At 38.7% G+C, this 20,344-nt stretch overlaps 1 protein-coding gene across 1 annotated transcript in view; it reads right to left on the bottom strand.

The window, feature by feature from the left end:
• Positions 1-494: 494 nt before the first annotated feature.
• The window catches only part of LOC128663019 (sideroflexin-1-like), a 90,889-nt gene continuing 71,039 nt past the window's right edge, over positions 495-20,344 (bottom strand). Inside the window, 6 exon segments of the mRNA XM_053717143.1 lie at positions 495-1,183; positions 1,671-1,718; positions 2,697-2,746; positions 2,836-2,885; positions 10,173-10,245; positions 10,247-10,301. Of these exon segments, the coding sequence (XP_053573118.1) occupies positions 1,087-1,183; positions 1,671-1,718; positions 2,697-2,746; positions 2,836-2,885; positions 10,173-10,245; positions 10,247-10,301 (373 nt within the window). The 3' untranslated portion in view covers positions 495-1,086.

The following is a 20,344-nucleotide window of genomic DNA, read 5'->3' as shown; positions in this document are numbered from 1 at the left end:
AGCTACTTCACTAAAAATAATGTACAAAGTATTTCTCATTTCAAAATCACAAAATGCAAATAAATAGTTTAACGGTTTCTTATGTTAAAAATGGTGGGAAATAAAATGTGTTGTGCTTGAAGACCCAAAGATTTCTAAAGGATGGTACTGAATGTTATTAAAATATCCAATCAAGTAAGTAAATGAGAGTGTAATTCCCATCATTAGCTAATTGTACCCACCAAACGATTGTTGTTGAACTCTCTTAAAACTATCATTAGAATAGGAAATTTTAATTATATTTGGGCTCTAATGCAACTTGCTATATGAAAATGTACTATGGACAGCAGTCATCACATCTCAAACACAGATAAAAAGGGACGACGTTGAAGAGGGAAGAATGTCAAATTTACATGTACATTATTCTGCTCCAAAATAATTGGAAAATAAAGTTTTGGATTGGCAATTAATGAAATACTCGTTAGGGATTTGTGTGTGTGTTTATTATATATATATATACACACAGTATATACTGTAACCAAGCAGACATGCACTCTGTATATTGTGTGTGTGTATGTATGTATATATATATATATATATATATAAATATACACACTGTATCCAAGCAGACACACACTCTCTGGATTTTTTAAAAGTACTTTTAATATGCACAAAAAATAATGTGAGGTTTCAGGGATCTGACTTATGAAAGGGTGAGATTTCCGAAACATCACATTATTTTTTGTGCATATTAAAAGCATTTTTAAAAAAATCCCGAGTGTGTGCCTGCTTGGATACAGTATATATATATATATACACACACACACACAAAATACAGAGAGTGCATGCCTGCTTTGATATAGTTATTACTTTGCTTGTACACTGGTTGATGCTATAGGAGGTGAGAGTGTGCTTTCTATGATGATATATATATATATATATATAAACACACACAAATTATGCAATCAAGTCTAATTAGGTGTTTCATTAATAAAAACAGGTAGCATCTGCATTTCTATTTTCTCTCCAATGTAGCTGGCACAATTTTTTTCTAAAATGGATTCACATAATTATCATTGGATATCTTTGATTAATGTGTCGGCAAGATTATAATCCTTTGTTGAAGTAAACTCTTTCCAATCCGGGGCTGATTTCTTTAATCTGAGCTTGCAATTCAGGTTCCAAGCGTGTCACAGACATTGAGCTGAAGAAAAATAGGAGATTATTAATTAACAAGTTCTGAATAACTTTCGATACTTTGAAAGGAGGCCTGGGAAAGAAAACGGACATAAATGTTGTAAATACTTTGATTTAATGATTTCATATAATGAATACAAGTGGGCAAAAAACAGAAAAAAACCTTAAAATGATTTCTTCATTCAAACAATATAAACCCTGGTTAGCTAGAAGACAGAACTGTAGGCATTAAAAATTTCTATATTTAAACCTAAATTCTAAACTTATTTACTATGCACAAGAAGGTATCTACTATATGCATCCTGCATTATTCTGTAAAGTATCAAGCAAATGTGCTGGCTGAGGGTTCTTTCATGTGTACAGCTTAAAGGGACATAAAATGTCAAAATTAAACTTTAATGACTCAGACATAAACATGTTACACCCCCCCCCTTTTGTTTAAATATTGTTTGTTTTCAGTGTTGAGATAGCAGCATAAAATCAGACATACATACCTTTTTTGCGGAAATAATGCACAGCAAAGGGGTGTTGCAAATACCAAACTAATAAATAAAATTAAAAAAAAAATATGTTACTTTCAAAATCAAATACATCTACTTTTAATTAGAGGGATATGCAATCCAACATTTTTCTTTCAGGATTCAGATAGCACATGCAAATTTAAACAATTTTCTAATTTATGCCTATGATCAAATTGTCTTTGTTCTCTTTGTAGCTTTTGTTGAAAAGCAGGGACGTAAGCTCAGGAGTGTGCACGTGTCTGGAGCCCTATATGGCAGCAGTTCTGCAACAGTGTTATCCATTTACAAGAGCACTATTTTCTGCCATGTGGTACTCTAGACACCTACTCAGGTATCTCTGCAACAAATAATACCATGAGAATTAAGCAATTTTGATAGAAGTAAATGGGAAAGTTTTTTTTTTTTCATTGTTTGCTTTGTCTGAACCACAAAACAACATTTTTGGGTTTCATATCCCTTTAATCTAAAAATAACATGAGGTACTTAAAGACATTGTATGTGTCCTCCAATATCACCATTACTGTAACTTATTCAGCAAGTAAACTTTACTTTGCATTGTTTAACAGTCTAGGGACAACACCCTTGAATAAATATTTTGGATATGTTGCAGGTTAGAATTCTGAAATCGAAAGAAATCATTCCAACCTTTCTAGAAAAAGAGGAAGGACCAAACGTTTTAAAAGGTAAATTACAACAAAACTGCAAAGTTTTTGTTTTCCAAACCATAATGAAACAACTTATGGAGAATTCAAGTTTAAGTTTACTGTGTATTGTTGCGTGTTAACATTAAATTACAACAGGGTAATCATATATGTTATTGGTTCAGTTAGGTAATGTTGGTGAAAAATGCTTCACTTTATGAGTAACCCATAAGAACTATTCAGCAACTCACAATCAAATAACAAAAGTAGTGAAAGAAATTTCACAGAATAATTGATTTCCTGACTCTTGGATAAATATTAATTTGTTAAAATAGAGTAATAATACAAAATGAGTTACCAGAATCCCACTAATCCAACTTGTATGGGTGCACTCATCCAAGGGAATCGCTAAGTGGGGAAAAAACAAATTCATGTATAAATGACCAATATAAAAATTAAAAATACACCATTCAAAGAATAGAAAATATCTGACTTACTTTTAAAAAAGCCTTCTTTTCTAAGGTGTTCATAATAAATGGAGGAATAGCTGTACAGAAATGAAAAAAAAATAGAGTTAATGCAGAAAACAATTCTTCAAAAGAACATTATGGGCTAGATTACAAGCGGTGCTTTATTGCTAGTGCGATTTGCAATAAGCAATATTGCGACCATGCTAACTTGCATGCATAGTAAGTTGAAAGTAAATGTGTTCGCTCGAATGCAAACAAATTTAGTGCTCATCAGGTGTTGTGCATGTGGGGACCTACCATAAAGTGTAAGAGTTAAAAAAATAAATTAAAAAAATCAGTGCCGATTCTGATCTCAGCTTCCTCTACAGCAGCTCAGACACCCAACTTTGTGGCAGGGAAAATCTGGTACAAACTTACTGGCATCTTGCGGAATGCATTGCTAAGAAAAATCCCTGCAGTTTTTATAGTGAAAAGGAATATATAAAACAATTAAAATTATTCTAAGACCCCTAAGTAGTGTAGCCGATCCGTACAGCCATATTAGTTGCGGCACGTGTAGTCGTAATCAAGCTCAATTTAATTTGTTTAAAAAGGTCTTCATTTATGACATGATATGTTATTTTAGTGTTTGCTTTAACAGTGGTGCAACACTACACTACAAGTTGGTCATGGTAACGAGGTAGGGGTCTGGTGATAAGACTTTGGGGGGGGGTCTATTTTGAGTACCTCTGAAAGGGATTACCATAACTGAAAATGACTTTCACCCCTTCAGTTACTAAAATGCATTTTGGGGAGAAAGTTTTCCTTCAAGTATTATCTGGATGTCATAAAAAACAGAATTTATGCTTACCTGATAAATTAATTTCTCCAACGGTGTGTCCGGATCCATCGGCGTCATCCATAACTTGTGGAATATTCTCTTTCCCAAGAGGAAAATGGCAAAGAGCACAAAGCTGGTCCCATATAGCCCCTCCCAGGCTCCGCCCCCCCAGTCATTCGACCGACGGTTAGGAGGAAAAAAAGGAGAAACTATAGGGTGCCGTGGTGACTGTAGTTATAGAGAAAGAAATTTTTCAAACCAGGGGCGGGCCGTGGGACCGACACACTGTTGGAGAAAGTAATTTATCAGGTAAGCATTAATTCTGTTTTCTCCAACATTGGTGTGTCCGGTCCACGGCGTCATCCATAACTTGTGGGAACCAATACCAAAGCTTTAGGACACGGATGAAGCGAGGGAGCAAATCAGGTTACCTAAACAGAAGGCACCACGGCTTGCAAAACCTTTCTCCCCAAAAATAGCCTCCGAAGAAGCATAAGTATCAAATTTGTAGAATTTGGCCAAAAGTGTGCAGAGAAGACCAAGTCGCTGCCTTACATATCTGATCAACAGAAGCCTCGTTCTTGAAGGCCCATGTGGAGCCACAGCCCTAGTAGAGTGAGCTGTGATTCGTTCAGGAGGCTGCCGTCCGGGCAGTCTCATAAGCCAATCGGATGATGCTTTTCAGCCAGAAAGAAGAGAGGTAGCAGTAGCTTTTTGTCCTCTCCTCTTACCAGAATAAACGACAAACAAAGAAGAAGTTTGTCTGAAATCCTTGTTGCTTCTAAATAGAACTTTAAAGCTCGGACTACATCTAAATTGTGTAACAAACGTTCCTTCTTTGAAACTGGATTCGGACACAAAGAAGGAACAACTATTTCCTGGTTAATATTCTTGTTTGGAAACAACTTTTGGAAGAAAACCAGGCTTGGTACGCAGAACAACCTTATCGGAATGGAACACCAGATAGGGGGTGATCACACCTGCAAAGCAGATAATTCATAAACTCTTCTAGCAGAAGAAATAGCAACCAAAAAACAGAACTTTCCAAGATAGTAACTTGATAACTATGGAATGTAAGGGTTCAAACGGAACCCTTGAAGAACTGAAAGAACTAATTTAGACTCCAGGGAGGAGTCAAGGGTCTGTAAACAGGCTGTGATTCTGACCCAAAGCCTGTACAAAAGCTTGTACATCTGGCACAGCTGCCAGTCGTTTGTGTAACAAGACAGATAAGGCAGAAATCTGTCCTTTTTAAAGAAATCGCTGACAATCCCTTATCCAAACCTTCTTGGAGAAAGGAGAGGATCTTAGGATATGTTAATCTTACTCCAGGAGAATCCTATGATTCCACACCAACAGATATATCTTTTCCATATTTTATGGTAAATCTTTCTAGTCACAGGTTTCCTGGCTTGGACCAGAGTATCTATCACTGAATCTGAAAACCCACGCTTGGATAAAATCAAACGTTCAATTTCCAAGCAGTCAGCTGCAGAGAAACTAGATGTGGATGTTCGAAATGGACCTTGTACTAGAAGATCCTGTCTCAAAGGTAGCTTCCATGGTGGAGCCGATGACATATTCACCAGGTCTGGCATACCAAGTCCTGCGCGGCCCCACGCAGGAGCTATCAGAATCACGATGCCTTCTCCTGTTGATCCTGGCTCAAGCCTGGGAAGGAGAGGGAACGGTGGAAACGGCATAAGCTAGGTTGAACGACCAAGGCGCCACTAAGCATCCACTAGAGTCGCCTTGGGATCCCTGGGATCTGGACCCGTAGCAAGGACCTTGAAGTTCTGACGGGACGCCATCAGGGTCCATGTCTGGGAATGCCCCATAATTGAGTCAACTGGGCAAACACCTCCGGGTGGTGGAGGTCCCACTCCCCCGGATGGAAAGTCTGACGACTCAGATAATCACGCCTCCCAGTATGTCTACTCCCGGGATGTGGGATTGCAGATAGGTGGCAGGGAGTGATCCTCCGCCCATACGATGATTTTGTATACCTCTCTCATCGCCAAGGAACTCCTTGTTCCCCCCTGATGGTTGATGTAAGCTACAGTCGTCATGTTGTCTGACTGGAATCTTATGAATCCGCCTTCGCTAGTTGAGGCCAAGCCCGGAGAGGCATTGTATATCGCTCTCAGTTCCAGGATGTTTATCGGGAGAAGAGGACTCTTCCCCGAGACCATAGACCCTGAGCTTTCAGGAATCCCAGACCGCGCCCCAGCCCTAATAGACTGGTGTTGGTCGGTGACAATGACTCACTTTGGTCTGTGGAAACTCATTCCCTGAGACAGGTGTTCCTGGGACAGACCACCAACGGAGTGAGTCTCTGGTCATCTGGTCTACTTTGAATCTTTGGAGGACAAGTCTGTATAGTCTCCATTCCACTGCTTGAGCATGCACAGTTGTAATGGTCTTAGATGAATTCGAAGCAATAGGAACTATGTCCATTGCTGCAACCATCAACCCTACTACTTCCATGCACTGAGCTATGGAAGGCTGCAGAATAGAGAGAAGAACTTGACAAGCGTTTAGAAGCTTTGACTTTCTGACCACTGTCAAGAAGATCTTCATTTCTAAAGAATCTATTATTGTTCCCAAAAAGTGAACTCTTGTCGCCGGAGACAGGGAACTCTTTTCTACGTTCACCTTCCACCTGTGAGATCTGAGAAAGGCTAGAACAATGTCGTATGAACCTTTGCCTTGGAAAGGGGACGACGCTTGAATTAGAATGTCCGTCCAGATAAGGTGCCACTGCAATACCCCTTGGTCTTAGGACCGCTAGAAGAGGACCCTAGCACCTTTGTGAAAATTCTGGAGCAGTGGCTAGCCCGAATGGGAGAGCCACAATCTGATAATGTTTGTCCAGAAAGGCGAACCTTAGGAACTGATGATGATCTTTGTGATAGGAATATGTAGATACGCATTCCTTTAAATCCACGGTAGTCATATATTGACCCTCCTGGATGTAGATAAAATAGTTCGAATGGTTTTCCATTTTGAACGATAGAACTCTGAGAAATTTGTTTAGAATTTTTAAATCCAGAATTGGTCTGAAAGTTCCCTCTTTTTTTGGAACTACAAACAGATTTTGAGTAAAACCCCTGACCTTGTTCCACAGGTTGGAACTGGGTGTATCACTCCCATCTTTAACAGGTCTTCTAACACAGTGTAAGAATGCTTGTCTCTTTATTTGGTTTGAAGATAAGTGAGACATGTGGAACCTTCCCCGTTGGGGGTAGTTCCTTGAATTACTAGAAGATAACCCTGAGAGGACTATTTCTAGTGCCCAGGGATCCTGAACATCTCTTGCCCAAGCCTGAGCAAAGAGAGAGAGTCTGCCCCCTACTAGATCCGGTCCCGGATCGGGGGGCTACCCCTTCATGCTGTTTTGGTAGCAGCAGCAGGTCTTTTGGGCCGTGTTTACCCTTGTTCCAGCCTTGCATTGATTTCCAAGCTGGTTTGGTCGGGAATGCGTTAAGGTACCCTCTTGTTCTAGAGGCTGCTAGAGTTGGAGCCTGGTACCGTTCCTGAAATTGCGTAAAGGAACGAAAATTGGACTTATTCATAGCCTTGAAAGGTCCTATCATGTGGGAGGGGCATGGCCCTTTCCTCCCCCATTGATGTCCTGAAATAATCTTTTTTCAATTCTGGCACAAATAGGGTCTTACCTTTGAAAGGGATATTAAGAAATTTTGGTCTTGGAAGATACATCCGCCGACCAAGACTTTAGCCAGAGCGCTCTGCGTGCCCCAATTGCAAACCCTGAATTTTTCGCCGCTAACACTCGCTAACTGCAAAGCGGCATCTAAAATAAAGGAATTAGCTAACTTAAGTGCGTGAATTCTGTCCAATGACTTCCGCTACGGAGTCTCCCTACTGAGCGACTTTTCCAGTTCCTCGAACCAGAACCACGCCGCTGTAGGTGACAGGAAAATGCATCGAAATAGGTTTGAAGGAGGTAACTTGCTGTACAAAAATCTTTTTAAGCAAACCCACCTCCATTTTTTATCCATAGGATCTTTGAAAGCACAATTGTCCTCAATGGGAATGGTCGTGCGTTTGGCTAGTGTAGAAACCGCCCCCTCGACCTTAGGACTGTTTGCCATAAGTCCTTCCTGGGTCGACCATAGGGAACAATTTCTTAAATATAGGAGGAGGGACAAAAAGGTTATGCCTGGCTTCTCCCACTCCTTATTCACTATGTCTGCCACCCGTTAGGTATCGGAAAGGGATGCAGGGTGCAACCAGGACCTCTAGGAACTTGTCCATCTTGCACAATTTTTCTGGGGATGACCAGATTGTCACAATCATCCAGAGTTAGATAGCACCATCCTTAAGTAATGCGCAGAAATGCTCTAAATTTAAATTTAAATGTCACAACATCCAGGTTCTGCCTGCTGAGAAATTCTTCCTGTATCAGAAATTTCTCCATCTGACAAACCCTCCCTCACTGCCACTTCAGACTGGTGTGAGGGGTATGACAGAAAAATTATCTTCAGCGCCCTCCTGCTCTACAGTGTTTAAAACAGAGCAATCGCGCTTTCTCTGAAATGCTGGCATTTTGGATAAAATATTAGCTATGGAGTTATCCATTACTGCTGTCAATTGTTGCATAGTAACAAGCATTGGCGCGCTAGAAGTACTAGGGGTCGCCTGCGCGGGGCATAACTGGTATAGACACGGAAGGAGAGGATGTAGAACTATCTCTACTTCCTTCATCTGAGGAATCATCCTGGGCAACCTTACTATTTGTGACAGTACTGTCCTTACTTTGTTTGGACGCTATGGCACAATTATCACATATATTTGAAGGGGGAACCACATTGGCTTCCATACATACAGAACATGATCTATCTGAAGGTACAGACATGTTAAACAGGCTTAAACTGGTTAATAAAGCACAAAAACCGTTTTAAAACAAAACCGTTACTGTCTCTTTAAATGTTAAACAGGGCACACTTTATTACTGAATATGTGAAAAACTATGAAGGAATTATCCAATCTTTACCAAATTTTCACCACAGTGTCTTAATGCATTCAAAGTATTGCACCCCAATTTTCAAGATGTTAACCCTTAAAATGTGAAACCGGAGCCGTTTGCAATTTTAACCCCACTACAGTCCCAGCCACAACCTTTGTTGCGACTTCACCTATCCCAGGGGGGGTATACGATACCAATCCAGCCTTCTAGGAACGTTTTCAGTGGATACCAGACCCTCACACATGCAGCTGCATGCACTGTACTCAAAGTAACTGCGCAATAATGGCGCGAAAATGAGGCTCTGCCTACTATAGTGAAAGGCCCTTCCTGACTGGGAAGGTGTCTTAACTAGAGCCTGGCGAAAAAAACGTTCCCCAAACAATAAAAGTGTGAAAATTACTTCAAACTTTAAAAAACAACTTAAATAAACAATTGATTTAGCCCTTAAGAGTGTCCACCAGTTAATAGCCCATAATAAGCCCTTTATTCTTTCTAAGTCTAACAAAATGGCTTACCGATCCCCATGAGGGAAAATGACAGCCTTCCAGCATTACACAGTCTTGTTAGAAAAATGGCAAGTCATACCTTGAGCAGAAAAGTCTGCAAACTGTTCCCCCAAACTGAAGTTCTCTCAGCTCAACAGTCCTGCGTGGGAACAGCAATTGATTTTAGTTACTACTCGCTAAAATCATACTCCTCTTTTAAACAGAACTCTTCATCTCTTTCTGTTTCAGAGTAAATAGTACATACCAGCACTATTTTAAAATAACAAACTCTTGATAGAAGAATAAAAAAACTACAACTAAAACACCACATACTCTTCACCATCTCCGTGGAGATGCTACTTGTTCAGAGCGGCAAAGAGAATGACTGGGGGGGGCGGAGCCTGGGAGGGGCTATATGGACAGCTTTTTGCTGTGCTCTTTGCCATTTCCTGTTGGGAAGAGAATATTCCCACAAGTTATGGGATGACGCCGTGGACCGGACACACCAATGTTGGAGAAATTACTGACTAATTAATTAATCACTGATAAAAGATTTACATTTTTAAAAGGGACATTAAACAGTTGGGTATAACTATAATATCATGGTTACTACTCATCCTGCTATTGCTTTCCCTCCTGTACCTGAAGTTCTCTTAAAACCATTCTCTTGATTTAACTCAATACAGAAACCAGCTGGTAAAACTGTGCATCTTTTAGCCATCTTGTAGTGTATTGTTGCATCCCTGTGACAGGGAGCAGTGCACTTTCACAGAAGTGTGATGTTTCCTGCTTTTTGACAGCTGCAACTTTCACTTCAGTTTAGCTCACATAAGAGAGAGCACAAAGAGTTACGTTTTTGCACAGTTTAAAAGTTACATAGCAAATATAAGCTCCAAGATGGGCAGCACCCACTTTACTGACTAATACTTGTAAGGGGTTAAAATAATAGAAAGGCTTTGAAGACAGATACAGGCACAGGAGGAAAGCCAATATCATGGTGAGCAGTAACCATTCTACTGTAGCTGTACTCAGCAGTTTTTATGTCCCTTGAAAGTAATTATGTACATACCCATCCCAGGTGCGGCCATCAGAATTCTAGAGATGACCACCTGGGTGATGGCCTGTTTGGCAGCATTGGGAGAGTTCTCCAATTTTATTTTCCGTTTTCGTCAGTGACTGAATACCATATTTTAGTTCCCTGTAATAATAAATAATATTTACCAATGTACTCTGCAAATTATCTCTGGAGTTGCACAGCTCTTCAACAGCACTTTAAAATAATACAAGGTATTAAAAAAAGAAAAATCATAGCACATCAGTCTAACCCATTCTAGGATAGAAAATATGTTGCCATCTTCAAACTTATCTTTTCATTAATGTGCAGGTTTAATCCATAGACAAAGGTGAAACGCGAGGTTCACATCAGTATTACACTATATGACATTAATATCAATTTAAAGGGATATTAAACAGTGCTCCTTTAGTAAAAACAAATAAGTTACATCAAAGTAAACATAAAAAGAAACATGTGTGTTAAAAACAAAGCAAACAACTAACTTGTTTTCCTGCAAAATGAGCATTTAGAAATTATCGAGTGTAGCCACTGCCTGCAGCTAGATAAGGGGTCAGACAGTTGGCAACTTGGGTTGCATTCTGCCTGTTCAGAGCAATGGGCACATATAACTCCCTGTTTATCTAGTATTCACTTAATGACTAAAACTAGCTCATGTTACTATAGAAGTTTTATGACGTCAAGCTATAAATGTTTTCTTGCAGAGGGCCACAGCCTCCTTGTATTGCTGTGACATGAAGTAACGGACACTGCTCAAATTACGTTAAAAAAAGAAATAAAAGGTAAAATCCATTTGAAAAGATAAATATTACATATTGCAATGATTTCTATTAAGTATAAACCGGAGTGTAGTGCTTTTTTATTAAAACAATGAAACAGACTGTTTCATGATCACTTAATGGAAAGTTTCAGAAAAGTTCAGAAGTTTCAGAAAAACAAACAAACTAAATACTTAAAAGGACAGTAGGGGTCAAAAATAAACTTTCATGATTCAGATAGGGTATGCGATTGCAAACAACTTTCCATTTTTACTTTTATAATCAAATTTGCTTTGTACTCTTTGTATTCTTTGTGAAAGCTAAACCTAGGTAGGCTCATAAGCTGATATTTTAAGCCCCAGCAAGAAGCCTCCTTTCTCAGTGCATTTTATTAGCTTTTGACAGCTAGACAGTGCCAGTTCATGTAGATAACATTGTGCTCACTCCTGTGAAGTTTTTTTTTATGAGTCAGCACTAATTGACTGAAATGCAAATAAAAAAAGCACTGAGATAAGGGGGAAGTCTGCAGAGACTTGGATACAAGGTAATCACTGAGGTAAAATGTTTATTAATATAACAGCGGTTGGTTATGCAAATCTGGGGAATGGGTAATAAAGGGATTATCTATTTTGTTAAAGGGGACAGTCTACACTAAAATTGTTATTGTTTAAAAAGATAGATAATGCCTTTACTACCCAGTCCTCCAGCTTTGCACAACCAATCTTATCACATGCTTTTTTATTTGCTTTTCACAAGAAGAGACTGCTAGTTCATGTGGGCCATACAGATAACATTGTGTTCACCCCGAGGAGTTATTTAAGATTTTGCACAAACACAGCACTAAAATGCAAGTCAATAGATAAATAAATAAAAAGTCATGTGATCAGGGGGGCTGTCAGAAGATGCTTAGCTACAAGGTAATCACAGAGCTAAAAAGTTTATTAATATAACAGTGTTGGTTATGCAAAACTGGGGAATGGGTAATAAAGGGATTATCTCTCTTTTAAAACAATACAAATTCTATTGTAGACTGTCCCTTTAAGCAATAACAATTTTAAGTAGACTGTTCAGTTTAATAGATTAAGAAATCATAGTCTAGTCCTTGTTGAAAGCTTGTAAAAAACACATTTAGGAGATATTCCCTTTGTGAAAAAAGTCTTTAGATTTCCACAGGAGTAGACCACTACATAGAATACAAAAGAGTGTGATTGGGCCCTAATCAGCACCCACATTGAATTCAAAATACCAGTTGATTCTTTTCTGTACAATGAATAACTTTTTTTTACTTTGACTTTACTTTATCTCTTAAAGATACATGAAAGTCAAAATTAAAATGGAGTGCTCTATCTGAATCAGGAAATAATTTTTTTTTTGTTAATGTCCCCTTTAAGACACATGCATGCTCCTGAGCATACATAGTCAATAGAATAGGCTTAAACTTGCAGTAATGGCTCAGACAATCCTCTTGATAGGCTGCAATGCCCAAAGCCTATTTTTTGAGGAAAAAAGAAAATTTATGCTTACCTGATAAATTTATTTCTTCTTAGACACATGAGTCCCACGGATCATCTTAATTACTTATGGGATATTCACTTCCTGGTCAGCAGGAGGAGGCAAAGAGCACCACAGACAGAGCTCTTTAATAGCTCCTCCCCTCCCTCCTACTCCAGTCATTCGACCGAAGTTAGGAAGAGAAAGGAAAAGCCAAGGTGGCAGAGGTGACTGAAGTTTACAATAAAAAACTTCCTGTCTATAAATGACAGGGCGGGCCCGTGGACTCATCCGGAGAGCAATACGCTCTCCGCATTTAACATTGCACCAGCAGCTCACAAGAGCTTGCTGGTGCAACGCCGCCCCCTGCTGACTCGCGGCCAATCGGCCGCCAGCAGGGAGCTGTCAATCAACCCGATGTCTTTAGACCGCTGCTTCATAAGTTGTGTTTCTGGCGAGTCCTGAAGACTCGCCAGAAACACGGCCCTTCAAGCTCCATACGGAGCTTGATAAATGGGGCCTGTTTAGTGTCTAAGAAGAAATACATTTATCAGGTAAGCATACATTTTCTTTTCTTCTTAAAGACACGATGAGTCCACGGATCATCTTCATTACTTATGGGATCCCAATACCCAAGCTAGAGTACACGGATGATACGGGGAGGACAAGACAGGATAACTAAACATGCACCACTGCATGAAGAACCTTTCTCCCAAAAGCCACCTCAGCTGAGGCAAAATGTATAAAACTTGAAAAATGTTGTAAAAGTGTGAAGAGAAGACCAAGTTGCAGCCTTGCAAATCTCTTCCCCAGAAGCTTCATTTTTAAATGCCCATGAGGAAGGCAACAGCCCTAGTGGAATGAGCCGTAATCCTTTCAGGAGGGCTGCTGTCCGGCAGTTCCGTAAGCCAAACGTATAATACTCTTCAGCCAAAAAGAAAGAGAAACAGCCGTAGCTTTCTGTCCCCTACGTTGCCTGAAAATACCACAAACAAAGAGGAAAACTGGCGAAAGTCTTTAGTCGCCTCAAACTACATCCAATGTGTAAGAGCCTCTCCTTCTTAGAAGAATGATTAGGACACAAGGAAGGTACAACAATTTCCTGATTAATGTTCCGATCAGAAACAACCTTGGGAAGAAATCCAAATTTTGTACGTAAACAACCTTATCTGCATGAAAAATAAGATAAGGTACTCACATTGTAATGCTGAAAGCTCAGGACACTCTACAAGCAAAAGAAATAGCTACCAAAAATAAAACCTTCTAACATAACAACTTAATATCTAAGAAAAGCATAGGTTCAAAACGGTACCCCTTGAAGAACCTGGAGAACTTAACTGGTCTAAACACAGGCCTAATGCTGGTTAAGGCCTGAAAAAAAAAAGACTGAACTTCAGGGACATCAGCTAGACGCTTGTGTAACAGAACAGAAAATGCCTGAAATTTAGACCCTTTAAAGAACTTGTAGCTAATCCTTTCTCCAATACTTCCTGAAGAGAAAATCCTAGGAATCCTAACTCTACTCCAGGAGTAGCCCTTGGATTCACACCAATAAAGGGTATTTACGTCAAATCTTGTGATAAATCTTTCTAGTGACAGGCTTACGAGCCTGAATCAAAATGTCTATAACTGAGTCAGAAAAACCTCGCTTGGCTAGAATCAACCGTTCAATCTCCAAGCAGTTAGCTTCAGAGAATCTAGATTTGGATGATGGAAGGTCCCTGAATCAGAAGGTCCTTTTGAAACAGAAGGAGAGCAAACGGAAGAACGGATATGTTAGTATTGAAGGACCAAGGGCCGCCAGAGCATCTATCAGCTCCACCTGAGGATCTCTGAATCTCGACCCGTACCTGGGAAGTTTGGTATTCTGTCTGGATGCATGAGATCCAACTCTGCTGACCCCATTTGAGGATCAGACTGGAGAACACGTCCAAAAGAAGTTCCCACTCCCCCGGATGAAAGGTCTGTCTGCTTAGAAAATCCGCCTCCCAGTTGAGCACCCCTGGGATGCGGATTGCCGACAGACAACAAGAATGGCCTCCCGCCCATTTTGAATTATTTTGGAAACCTTTGTCATCGCCAAGGAACTCCTTGTTCCTCCCTGATGATTGATGGTAAGCCACTGACATTATACTGTCCGTCTGGAACCTGATAAACTGAACCGAAGCTAACTGGAGCCAGGTCAGGAGAGCATTGCAGATCGCCCTCAGTTATGGGTGGGCAAAAGAGACTCTGTCTGAGACCATATCCCCTGTTGTATTTTATGAACACACCTAACTTTAATATCAGACTGTTTATTTCCATGGACATTATTGAAATATGAAATGCTAAGGGACATTTGTCTACAACATCAAGGATACAAAGGGTAAAATATTGCACACTGACCTACAGTTACCAGCGTTATAAGTGAAACCCAGTATGAAATCTGATGAACCACTGTATGTAAGCATAGATCAAAAGGATACCACAGGATTCACTAATACATTTTACAACCCAATATTTAGCATTTCAGCACAGATGGCCGTTTCATCACATATGGTGTACAAGGCCCTGATTTTATCTCAGTCCTATCACCAATAGCCTAAGGACGTCACATTCTACCCCCCTGATCTAATGATGTCACCTTTTCCACCTTCCCTTTCCTACCCTTACATTAGTTAGCAACTTGTTTCTATGTAAATACTTATTTTCTGTATAATAAAATAAATAATTTCATCAAGCAGCGTCCTGATTTCCTAAGCTAAAGGTAATATTAGTGTGGAAATAGTAACTAAAAAGTTAGCAGATTCTACATTTGGCACCCCATACGGGACGTGGATAAACCACTAATTCCACGTTGAACTACAGCTCAATTTGCTAAACTGAAGTACTGGAGCTGCAAGAACTCTTTGTGAATAGAGGCCAGACCGGACCTATCTGTGTGGGAAGTGTGCAGATCTACAAGACACTGTGTAGTGAGAAAGCTGCAAGTACCGTAAGTATATGTTATGTTTATGTTATGTTCCTGTATGCTACAGAAAAGTAAATGTATTAATTGTTTCTTGCTGAATTAAGTTTACTAAAATCTGAAAACAAGAGAGTAACCAGACATCTCTGAGGTTAAAGGTGTAATAGGCATAGCCCAGTTTTACATGCAGCTCCTAAGGAGATCCCTCTAGGTCTAGATTTTAGGCTAATAATGCAAAAAGGTTTGTTGATGTTAGATGTGTACCTGTAAGTGAGTACATCTGTACTGTGTATAGTGTGTTGTGTGAATCTGGTGTGTTGTTAGTAAGAATGGAACTGGTTGAGAAATACATAAAAAAATATGCCTCTGTTCACATTTATTACATGTGCAGAAAATCCATTGACACGTCAGTTTTATAATGTAATTAAACAATGTGAAAAGCACAATAATGAACTAAATAGAAAACTGTTTCAGAAAGACATAGAAAAAAGAGAGCTAAGTAATTTACTAAGTATGTTACTAAGAATGAAAGAGATTGCTGAACAGAAAGAGTTGGAATGGAAGGCCGAAAGACTGATATCATAGAACAGCTGGATAAACTTGGTCATTCTATTATGGCTGTTGCTAGTCACTCTGAAAAGATATGTGAGTGTGATACACTGAGTGAAGAGATAGACAAACTTACTAAAACTGATGCTGAGCTACAAGAGAGGCTTAATGAATGTGAAGTGAGGTGTGGAATGGGAGAGCAATTAGTAACATATATGGAAGAAAAGGAAATGCAGAGAGAAAATGTTATTGCATCACTTAAGGCAGACTTATGGGAGTCTGAATCACAGCTGTTAAATAAGGAACAATGTATCTTGTCTCTTAAAGCACAGGGGATACAAGACAAATGTAACCATTACAGGAGTAGTCTAGCACATGTGTGTCCTTTAGAAGTAGATGGTAATGAAAGTCAAACTATAGAACTAGATGGACAAACCCCTAACATTCCTGACAGTCCTTTGTTAACTTAAACCAAGTCCCCTCTATTCTAACTCCTCAAATAGAATGCAAAGTAACCCTCAATTACAGACTAAAGTAAATAATCATAGTAAACTTGCCCCCCTTACAATACAAGACCGTAATAATTTGTGCCATATTTTAGGTCACTTTGACACCTCCACATCACTTGTAATCCTTTCTAATAAGTTAGAAGCTGTTATTACTCAGTATAATTTAGGCAACGGAGATGCCTGTGCTTTGCTCAGGGCCTGGTTGCCATCACAATTAGCTGCACAGCTAAGGGCACCGATAGGGCACCCATAAAGGAGTGTCTCCAGATATTGATGCAAACTGGGGGAAATTCAGGGGACAGATTAAAGGAATTACAGTGTGTTATGAGTTGCCGTGATGCCAGAGGTACCAGTGCCATAGCAAATGCAAGTTTAAAGGAGAGGAATGACCCGATTTTGTTTTGTACTGAGTACCCTTGCACTGTATAAGATATTTATAACTGCCCTAACATGTCCCCAGATGATGCAGATTTTCTTTATTCTATGGCAAACTAAATGCACGTTAATTGACAGTAGTACAAGAATCACTCTTAGAAATGCCAGCTCCTATACAAACTTTGTTAACATACTTAAAGATTGGTTTAAAGACTCAAAGCATAAGAATGCTACTCATAATAATATATCTATGCTAACTGAGAATCAGGAAAGCAGAGATTTTTGAGACATTGTTTTAAATGTGGAAAGTTTGGGCACATCATGAGGGAATGTGTGACATCAATGAGAGATACCAGGGATAAAAATTACTTAGGAAGCAGAACAAAATATCCTATTTAAGTAAGGAAGGAAAATACAGTGCTATATTTGAAGGTGAAAAGGAACAGAATATATCTTCTTTAACAAATGAAAGAAGTAATAGAAAAACCTACTAGGGAGGAAACTTGCAAAGAGCCCCAATCTCAACAAAACTGCAAAGAGCCCCCATCTAAAAAAGAAGGGACAAATGTTCCATTTCAGGATACCTTACATAAACTGGCCATTTTGGGCACTGTTTAATTATACACAATTGGCAATGCATCTATTGATATTCAATTTAGCTCAGCCTGTGTATATTGCCAATTGATTGAAGAAATCTGTCTCTATTCTCTACATTCTATTAGCCTGTATTCCATGTATAGGTGATGGTAGAAATTTTACTTTAGGCAAGTAGAGATTTATTTTGTTTCATTTAATTACTTTGTATATATGTCTATATTAATGCTATGTTGTTTTTTTAGGGCTATTACTTGAAGAGAAGTGAACTTTGTACAGTCTACTTCAAGAAATTAAGAATTTTGTAATTGTTTATTTTTATTCACAGGTTGCTGCTATCCATAAATAAAATGTTTATAGTATAAATAAATGCATTTCTCCCTTTTTCTTAAAGACCACGTGGTACTTTATGATAAGCTCATCAGTTACATAAATGTAATATAGCCACAATGAATTGTTTGCAAACAATTGATCATAACCAATTTATTTTAAAAGTCATGGTTTCAAGTACTGTTTTATATGTCTATGTTATTTTGTTTATGTTATTAATGTCATGAACTAACAATTCTGATTACTTACAGAAGCAACCTATACCATCACCCAAAAGAAGCACAAATCCTGTTCTGTTTAAGACTAGATATTTTAAATTGGATAATTTTAATGCAAAATCCAATTTAGTTATTTAAGAACGCTGTTATATTAAAGAGAACAGCAACACGTTTTGTGTGACGTACTGTTTTAATGTTGTGTTTGTTCTGTGTCATCTTCGTTTTATATGTGTAAAATGGATTCTTGTTATTTTTTGTAATATGGTTCCTTTTCTATCAAGGAACCAAACGGGGGAGATCCCTTCACTACCATTTTTATTTTTAGGGACATTTTTTATTCACTACCATTTTTTTGTATTTTAAGGACATTTTTTTTTATTTTTAAGGACATTTTTTATTCACTACCATTTTTGTATTTTTTAAGCAAGTTTTTATTTTTTATCTCTTTTTTTTTTTCTATCACAATAGGTAACATTTTTTTAAATGCTTCTGTATTAGTTTTTTTTTTTTTTAAATTCTGTTTCGCCACACTGGGCAATGTTTTTCAGTAATATTTTTCATAAGCAAAGAGTATAACATTGTCCACTTATAGGTCTCTAAGTGCTGACCAGTAGAGATTATAAGACTTTGTGCATGCCTTGAAGGCAGATAATGATACTGTGATTTAATGTTTTACAGAAAGTAATATAAATGTTTGCAAAGCTATATGCTATGTTTTGTTTATGACCTCAGATAGCAGGCATTTTGTATTAATAAATTATAATCTGTCACACATGTATAACATTCGAGCACTACTCCTAGTAGTAGTCATAAAGATTGTGTGTGATATGTAACAATTAATTTGTATCATGTATAATTATTCTGAATATGCTGATGATTTATATATATCTCAGATTATTGTTAATTCTAACAGGGTAAAATATATATTGTATTTGTAAAATGATTTAATCATCATATTCATAATGTGATTGATAGAATGTGCTACACATTGTAAGGGAATGGTATTTTAGTATTTATTTCATATTTAGAGTATGGATGCGAATGAATGGTTTTATTTCAGGTTGCCCCACTCACTATAAAGTGAGCAGTACAACGTTATGATCATAAGTGATTTAATGATCAAAGAGGGGAATGTTGTATTTATGAACACACCTAACTTTCATATCAGACTGTTATTTCCATGGACATTATTGAATAATGAAATGCTAAGGGACATTTGTCTACAACATCAAGGATACAAAGGGTTAAATGTACACTGACCTACAGTTACCAGCTTTATAAGTGAAACCCCGTTGGAAAATCTGATGAACCACTGTATGTAAGCAATAGATCAAAAGGATACCACAGGATTCACGTAAGACATTTTACAACCCAATATTAAGCATTTCAGCACAGATGGCCGTTTCATCACAGATGGTGTACAAGGCCCTGATTTTACCTCAGTTCCTATCACCAATAGCCTAAGGACGTCACATTCTACCCCCCTGATCTAATGATGTCATCTGGTCTCTAAAGAATTTACAGCTGAGTGTGGGCTGGGCTATGTGAAAGAATAAATGACTATATAAGTTAGTTGCCATTGTAGGCTAGGCTAAGCTCTCTTCTCACTCACCTCTCCCCTTCCATCTCTCTCTCTCCCCCTTTTCCACCTTCCCTTTCCTCCCCTTACATTAGTTAGCAACTTGTTTCTATGTAAATACTTATTTTCTGTATAATAAAAGAAATAATTTCATCAAGCAGCGTCCTGATTTCCTAAGCTAAAGGTAATATTAGTGTGGAAATAGTAACTAAAAAGTTAGCAGATTCTACATCCCCTGATCTCTATTTTCCAGGGAACCTGACCTCTCGAACCCAAGCCTGAGCGAAGAAGGAAAATCTGCCCCCTACAAGATCCTGTCCCGAATCGGAGGCAGGTTTAGTCTGTTCCTGTTTGGAATCAGTAGAGGAAGAATTTCCCTTGAAGATTCGGAAGGAACGAAAATGGCTCTGTCGTCCATTTCCCTTATCCTGAGGGAAAAGGAGACCCTTACCTCCTGTGATGTCAGAGATAATCTCCGACAAGCCAGATCCAAACAAGGACTGCTCTTTGTAAGGAATAGCTAAAGATTATGAAAGTATGTAAAGGATACTTGAAAAGTACGGCTAATCACCGTTAAGGGTGTCAAGGCGTTGTTGATCCTGTCGGCCTCAGAAGGATGAAACGTTGAGTGGGCCGTCGCAGGGGGACTGAACCTGCAACCCCTTGGGTTGCTACAGAACTTAACCACACTGTGCCTTAGCATGCTGAGCTATCAGATAAGGTACAGAAGCTGAGATTTAGAGGACACAGCCGCAGACCAAGGCTTTAACCATAAGGCTCTGCGAGCTAGAATAAAGAAACCAAAATCATTGTTCCCAG

The sequence above is a fragment of the Bombina bombina genome, chromosome 6 (assembly GCF_027579735.1).
Source record: "Bombina bombina isolate aBomBom1 chromosome 6, aBomBom1.pri, whole genome shotgun sequence".
NCBI lineage: Eukaryota > Metazoa > Chordata > Amphibia > Anura > Bombinatoridae > Bombina > Bombina bombina.
This window is presented reverse-complemented; position numbering and strand designations above follow the sequence as displayed.